Source organism: Lutjanus erythropterus, chromosome 3 (genome assembly GCF_056507025.1).
Source record: "Lutjanus erythropterus isolate fLutEry1 chromosome 3, fLutEry1.hap2, whole genome shotgun sequence".
Taxonomy (NCBI): domain Eukaryota; kingdom Metazoa; phylum Chordata; class Actinopteri; order Lutjaniformes; family Lutjanidae; genus Lutjanus; species Lutjanus erythropterus.
In genome coordinates, this window is record NC_139319.1 from 18,737,982 (window position 1) to 18,746,004 (window position 8,023).

General features: G+C 38.5%; 1 protein-coding gene across 1 annotated transcript; it reads right to left on the bottom strand.

Annotated features, from left to right (window-relative positions):
* Positions 1 to 282: 282 nt before the first annotated feature.
* Positions 283 to 6,743, bottom strand: LOC146329904 (leucine-rich repeat LGI family member 2-like). The gene is made up of 8 exons (XM_084715287.1): positions 6,313 to 6,743; positions 6,041 to 6,112; positions 5,769 to 5,840; positions 4,946 to 5,017; positions 4,682 to 4,753; positions 3,368 to 3,537; positions 1,540 to 1,704; positions 283 to 1,167 (listed from the first exon to the last, which is right to left on the bottom strand). Exons 1-8 carry the CDS (start codon positions 6,486 to 6,488, stop codon positions 332 to 334), a joined length of 1,635 nt encoding a protein of 544 aa, XP_084571413.1. The 5' UTR covers positions 6,489 to 6,743; the 3' UTR covers positions 283 to 331.
* Between the last annotated feature and the right edge of the window lie 1,280 nt (positions 6,744 to 8,023).

An 8,023-nucleotide genomic window follows, 5' to 3' on the forward strand; every position in this document is an offset into this window, starting at 1 on the left:
TTGGCTCTGCCATTGTTTGCTTGACTGAATTATGATACAAGCTAAAACCTTTTAAGATAATATCTAGGATTAAATTAAATTATCTTCATGCTGTTTACATTTCAAAGCTTGCCACTGATTTATATTTCTGTCAGCCATCATTTTTACTACTTGGCATCTATCATTAATCATACCTCCATAATTTCTAGAAATGCATATGAGCTGCAGAAACTTGCCAAAGAAGTTTGTCTCAAATCAACAAAGATATATCTAGTTGCACAAGGAAGATATACAGCATTGGAGACTGAATGCAATAGTGATCTGAGTGACCAACACATAGTTTGATTAGTCATTATAAGCTTAAATCTACAATAATATGCTCAAAAACCATGGATTTGCCCTTGAAGCTGGAGGAGAAGATGAAATTCCTGCGGTCAGTGGTCATTGCTGTAAATGACCGTGGAGACTGTACATAAATGTCCTTGAACTTGTGAAACAATTTGGTCTCCGTGTCCCAGAGGTAGATCTGTGTGAAAGAATAATCGCTGCCCAAAGCCAAGTAGTGCCTGTCTGTGAAGGTGAAAGGTTGGAGGATCATCGCTCCTCGAGAGGGCAGGGCCTGCACCTCAGTAAACAGCTTATTGGCCCACTTGAGGACTTTGGAGTCACCGATGTAGCAGGTCATGGCGAGATACAACTCATTCTCCACCTGGAAAGCTTTGACTGCCACCACGTCATCGACAAGTGGGACTTCACCGTGAAGTGTGAACTTCAGGGTGCTCTTGTTCCATAGGTACATGACAGGTGGCTGAGAGCGACTGGCTATGATGAGGTAGGACTTCCCGTCCACCTCGACAAACTCAGCATCTGTGTCACGAAACCACTCATGGAGAAACTGGTAGGAGTAGAAACCAGTTTCGTTGCGGTCTGGTTGATCGGTCCACTTGTACAGAGTAGACAAACCTGCCTTGGAGCTGTCCACAATCACAAAGTACCAATCACCGTCCATTTGGAAGACCTCAATGTCATTTGGCTTTGAGATGTTGAAAACCTCGATCGTTTGAAACTTTGTGAACTTGTTTTGCTTATCGTCAAACTTGTAAATATGGGAGCCACCGAAGAGCTGGGTAACAATTATCAGGACATGGTTGTCGATCAGAACCGACCTGCACCCAACAACAGACTTCCCTGTGAAGATAAAAAAGAAGTTACCAGTGGTATTTCACAACACAAAATACAGAAAAACTGTAGTTGTTAGGAATCATCTTCAAATGGGGTAAATAGTGAATTTCTTGAGGGGACTGTCACCTATGGATTACACATTTGGTGCTCTTGAAAGTGTCCATTTTCATGTTAATGAATGTTTTGTTTGTTTGTTTGTTTGTTTTTGGAAGGTGTTTTTGGTCTATAACAAAGGACAGACATCAGCCTATGTATGTAACACTTGTTCGTTGAATCAACTCATTATTGGTTTTGGTCTTTTCATGAGATTTTGTTGCTGTAAGAAAAATACACGCTAACACCATTCTTTCATAAAAGACTGGAAAAGTGTTATCAAACCTGTTATATTGTCAAATTTCCTGAAATTCATTTCAATGTGATCCCACTCCATGACCACACAGCTGTTAGAGTTGGGCGCAGCCATCGCCACGTAGATGTCCTCTTTAAAGGAGAAGACGTCCGCTGACATGGACTGAATGGGAATGGACTGATGACGCACAAAGTCTGTGAAATGCAGACAAAAACAGAAACTGCTAGACCTGCTGACAAAGTGAAAGACTCACCACTTAAATTACATTCATGCTGTTCTGGATGACACTCTGTACAGTCATGGCTATCAAATTGTCTGTTTAATATGGTTCAATAAGGCATATTTTCTAATATTCTTGTAGTTTTATAGTTTATTTGGTTATAGTATGCTCAATGTAATGCAATGATTTTAACTGTATTCATGTCAGTTTACATGTGTCTTGTCTGTCCACATTTACATTCATAACATATTACTTGGATTTACTTTTTGTATTTTAAGTTAAAACAAAACAAGTAGAAAGTACAGAAAAAACCTTTTCCTCATCATTTGGCAATATAGAAATATTAGGACAAGAATGGAAAGTGTAACTGTGAAAAAAGAAAAAATCATATCATAGTTGCACAACAATATTATGCTTAAGAATTAATATTTACATACAGCTGACTGTAAAACTAAAAAAAGGGCATCAAGGCTTGTTTTTCTCCTGTTTTCTTGTCTGTAGTTTCCATTTGTTAACCATGCCATGCTAGCAGCTTAGCTGTATTTTATTATCAGTCACTTTGGTCCAGAATGAAACATCTATAAAGTGGATTGTCATGATATTTTGTACAGATATCTGTGGTGCTTAGACGACAAATCCTACTGACTTTTCCTCAGCAGCACCATGAGGTTGACGTTTGTAGTTTTGAGTGAAATATCTGAACAACCATTGGATAGATCATCATCATCAGACCAAAACTTGCAGGTAAGATTCATCACCACATCCACACCAGACATCACGTCAATATAGCGGCACGCACAGTGAAAAGTACGCGACATTACCTTCTCATCAGTTTTGTGCAGGAGTGTTTGTGATGTGAAACATCTTGTAACATCTTCTTAGGTGCCATTTCCAGTTAGTTAATTTGTACTTGTTAGAAGTCTGTGCTAGAATGTGGTAAGGCTCTGTCTATCTGCTGTAGTGATGCTTGTTCAGAGACTTGCCATACAAATACTGCAGGCGTCCATGTTTTCCTGAGTAGAAGCACCGGAACACATTTATGTCAGGAATACCAACTAGGAACTATCGACTTCAAATCTGCAATGGATTGTAGCATATAATATACATAACTAATGACATTCTCATTAGCCTCAGCTGTACTTTCTGTTTAGTGCTAATTAGCATCAAATGTTAGCATGTTAGCATGCTAGACTAAGATGGTGAACATGGTTAACATTATACCTGCTAAATACCAGCATTATTCTGAGCCTCTCAGGGTGCTGACATTAGCATTTAGTTAAAAGCACTGCTGTGTCTAAGTACAGCTACACAGAGCCACTGTAGACTCTTACTGGCTCTCAGTCTTGTTCTGTGTGTGTGTGTGTGTGTGTGTGTGTGTGTGTGTGTGTGTGTGTGTGTGTGTGTGTGTGTGTGTTTACATACACATGAAAGGATTTTTTCAGAGACACACGTTAGCAGCCTGGCGCATGATTGTTTTTGAGAGCAGAATGGTGCAAGGTAATGTCCTCCTGAATTATTTAACAGTTTCATTGATTTCTTTCTTCCTGTCCCTCTTTTTTCTTTTTTAAAAAGATGACATGTTTATCTGAGGCTGTGACTATTCATACCCGCCTTTGATGGTGTACTTGTCATCTTACCTGTGGAGATGCACTCGCCCGGTGGAATAGGAAGGTCATTGAGCCGCTTGCCCTTCATGTCACTGGGGCCTGCGCAGAAGACATCTGATACTGTGGCGTTTGTGTTTTTCAGCCATGTCATCAGCCACTTGTTCTCACAATTGCACTGGAAAGAGTTGCCTCGCAGATCCCTACGGCATGACAGAATGAATCATATCATCAATATCTGCAAAATCAGCTTGGGCGTATTTATTAAACAATAAGATATGTAATGTTTTTTATTGATTAGAGGAAAAGATTGAGAAAGTTGAGACGCCACTAAAGCTTGAGACAGTACAGCAAGTCAACATTCATATTTTCCTCTTATAGTGCTGTTGATCTATGCAGATTGTTTTAGTATGACTTAAGGTTTGAACTCATCAGATATCGAAAAATCCATAAAATTCAACATCAGTGTCACTTTCCAGAAAACATAACCTCAAGATAATCCACACACCATGTCGAAAGCAGTTTAATAGGCACTTTTTTCTACCAAACTACACCCATCATCTGCATCTCTGTGCAGAAGAAAGCGTGCATCTACTCGTGGATGAGAGGTTACAGCTCAGCTGAGGAGGATGCCATGAATGTTTACATCCTGTGCTGTCATAAGAACAAGCCTCCCGTCCATGAGTGACTGCATGCTTCCTTCTGTGCTGTGATACAGTTGGTGGATGTTAGAAATAAAATAGTTCTCACATGAAACTGTCACTTTGAGGTGTTCCTGTAAAGGACAAAACAAAGTAAAATTCAAACGTATACCTGCTCCATTGTAGTCAAAAAGCATCATGATGATCCAAATAATAATGGTGCGTGTTGCAGGATAAAAACCTTACATCTTCAAATTGTGAACAACAATAAACATTAGCTGATTAAGCTGATGATTAAGTATTTCAGTGTTCACCTACGTGAATAATATTAACAAGTTTATGTTACAAAAAGATTATTCTTACAATTCTTCCCCAATTAATCTTCACCGACAAGCATTTGTCAACTATTTGTTAAGAAAATGTATTTAAAAGGATAATAAAAGACAACACTTTTATCAGCAAATCAAAATCATTGTGATACACAATAGAGAAGAACAGAGACACAAACCTGATATTTCTGATATCTACATTATTCTTACAGGGTTTAATGCAGCCAAACACAAAATACAGCCTGAGTCAGCTTCACTTAGGAACGCAGTATGGAAAAAGGCATCACACACACACACACGCACACACACACACACACACACACACACACACACACACACACACACACACACTGCTGACACCACAACTGCTTACTCACAGTTCCAGCAACGAGTCCAAGTCAAAAAACAGATCTCTTGGCAGAAACCTCATCTTGTTATTGGCCAGTGATCTGAACCAGAGACACAGATAGACCAGAGACATGCACATTGCTGTCATTTCTACGTCTTTTTTGAGTCTTGTAAAAACAGTCCATCTCTGTCATAATAATAATAATAATAATAATAATAATAATAATAATAATAATAATAATGTGCTGCGGATGCTGTGTGGATGATGGTAAAGAGAATGACAGCAGACTTACAGATGAGTCAGATCTCGCAGACCACGAAAGGCATTTTTGGTGATCGTTTCAATCTTGTTCCCTTCAATGAATCTGTTAAGTGCGTAATAAAATAGCAGACAATGAGTAAATGAAATACATGTAATATATTCTGTCATGTCAGATGATAAATCCATAGATGTCAGAATATTATGTCAACATTATTTCTTGTCCATGGGTGGGGATAGAGGGATAAGTTGTAGGTTTGGAGACTGAGATGCGAAGATCTGAGGGTGGGGATGGAGTAAAAAAAATGACCGGCACTTATTTACAGCATGATGCAATACAGTCCTTCAACAGAGTTATTTATTACGTGGTATATCCAAGTAATATGTCATGCACCTAATCTAGGGCTGCATGATATGGTAAAGAAAACCATCTTGTGTTTATTTTGAGAGGTGTTGTGATTGCAATATGATTCATTATTCATTAACATTTTTGCATCATAATTTTTATCTTCACGATTGAAATCATGATGATATGACATTTGTTGGTGTCTGTACCAAACAAGCATGTTTATTCACATCTGAAGAAAAAGATTGGTAGACCAGGGCACCTCTGCAGCACTATAGTTCTTCATTAAAATGCTTTTCTGGCCCACATTTTCCTTTATTTAAAAAACTGCAGCTTCTGCATTTTGGATATTGCACTTATTGCAATTTTGATAATATTTTGATTAGTCATGCAGCTCTAATCTAACTGTGAATATACTTAAGCAAAATCACAAAAACAACAAACAACAAAATATCATTTTGTTGCATTCTGTTACGCTGAAAAAGCAGTAAGTTTGTCAACTAATACTTACAAATATTCCAGATGTGGAAGGCCAGAGAAAGCGTCATCTTTGATTGTGGTCAAAGAATTTGCATTTAGAAGTCTGTGAAGGAAAAACAAACCCTGACAACTGAGTAATGGTCCTTCTTTGGAACTTTTCTAACTCCAAATAAACCTCAATAGACAGAAAAGGGTTGCTTTATCGATAATCAATCAACTTTTTTTTTTTGTTAGTGTGCGCAACTAAGCTCTGAAATGTCAATTAATGATCAACCAGTTAATCAATCACACAACTGCACTTACAGCAGCTGAAGAGAGGGCATGAGTGCAAACATCCCCTCTGTAATCTCAGAAATAGATCCATTGACCATGCTCCTGCAGGAAGAAACACATACAAAATCAAAGTGTAACTCAGGCTGGGACATGTTAACACTGTGTACCAGACACATCCAGTGCCAACTCTGCAGGGCAGCACAGAACAGCCGGTAAACCGTCCCCTTGAATGCAACATTGATTTCCGTCCTGCTTTATTGATGAGATAATCCACTTTGGATGAAACACGGTTAGTTACTCACAGTGAGTTGATCTCGTTCGGTATAGTCCGCGGGATCTGCAGAGTACCGACGCAGATGATGGTCTCCTTGGAGCAGGAGCATCCTGAAGGGCATTTGAAATTCCTTTTACATTCAGCTGCTCCGTAAATGCACAGGAGCGCCAAACCGGCCAGTAGCCACTGCCTAGCAGATGTCATGTTGCCTCGTGGACATTAATAATAGTTAAAAAATGAGATGCTGGTCGGTGGTGGCGGCAGCTTTTACCCGCCTGGGCGACATCAAAATGCAGCAGTGTGGTGAAAGCCCTGACACAGGCTGATACGGCTGCAGCTGCGCCCAGGGAGGCTGCTTCGATGTCGGACAGGGTGGAGAAAAAAAAACAAAAACATCTTCTAGTCAATAATCACAGTGGAAATTTGTTGAGAAGAAAAAAAAAACTAAAAATGATTGTGGATGTAACATAAAAAAACACAAACATGTTTTTTAAGTGATAATCAAGGTGGTGATATAATCTCAAATCTAAAAGAGAAAAATAAGGTTGTTACCGTGGAGAGCGTTCACGTTGTTTACATGCACCTGCAGACTGTCACGTGACACATTCTGCATACTACTGCAATTAACTTAATGTCCCATCAAGAGGAAAATGCACTGACAAGTGACACAGTAACTCCATAACTGTTCAGACTGTAGGCCATATATTTGTTTTTAATATAATTTGAATTTTACAACAAGAATATCCAGCAACAGAGAGAAAAAAAAGAAAAACAAACAGATAAGAAAGGTGTTATTTGGTTACAGCAATGTGAGGTTAGCCTTAGTACACAGCAATACTTAAAAAACAGGGGAGACTGGGGACTGTTGTGACATTAGGACAGTTGCAACTCAGTTAGTTTGAGCAATCACAAAAGATCTTACTGGATAAGTAGCATGTCTCTGTGAGCAACACTGTGGATTTTATGACCAAAAAACATATTTTTGGGGGTAAAGATGTAACATTTTTTTTGCAAGAGTATTTTATTCTTAGTGTTTATTGTATTGTAGATACAATGATTTGACTTACGTAACGTAAAATAGCAGTTTCTGTAGTTTAATTTGATGCTTTGCCTTCATGGTACAGTGGACACCGCTATTTAAAAAAAAAAAAACTTCCCATGATACTTTGGCTACCTTTTGAAACAGCTGCACTGTTTTTTGTTTTGTTTTGTTTTGTTTGTTTTAATCAAAATAGCTAAATAGCTGAGCTTAGCTTTCTGTTTCATTACTTTATATCTGTGTAATATACAAATATCAGTGGACAGTAAGCTGCGTAAGAAATAAAGAGAAAGAGCAAAGAGGTTTTATTGATCATCCACCTGAAGTGATCCGCTCAGATGTGATCACTGTAAGTGATGCTAAAACAGTTAGCTATGCTGTGGCTGCTCAAGGTAGGGATAGTTGTAACAGTTCATTAATATGATGAGGATTTCTGCATGTGTGCATGAAACACTTTGCACACTCAAGGCCTAAAGAAGCGTAGGTCAGGTATGTACATCGTCAGTTCTGGGCCCATAAAGCCCTCAAACCAGGAAACAGCGGTTTACATTTACGACAACAGAGACAGTGATTGAACACTTTTTACAGATGTTAAACATTCATGTTTATTTGATAACAAATACTGGTATCATGTATCAAAGTTTAAGAGATTAGCATGAACAACCACTGAGTTACTGATGCTCAAACAAAAAGTGTTACT

What these genes read in the sequence shown, in the direction of transcription:
- LOC146329904 (XM_084715287.1), bottom strand. Translation starts at nt 6,488, where the DNA reads ATGACATCTGCTAGGCAGTGGCTACTGGCCGGTTTGGCGCTCCTGTGC. An exon ending in ATGCCCTCTCTTCAGCTGCT is followed by an intron (nt 5,841 to 6,040) that starts GTAAGTGCAGTT and finishes TTTCCTTCACAG; the next exon opens with ACTTCTAAATGCAAATTCTT. An exon ending in CTGCGAGATCTGACTCATCT is followed by an intron (nt 4,754 to 4,945) that starts GTAAGTCTGCTG and finishes TCTCTGGTTCAG; the next exon opens with ATCACTGGCCAATAACAAGA.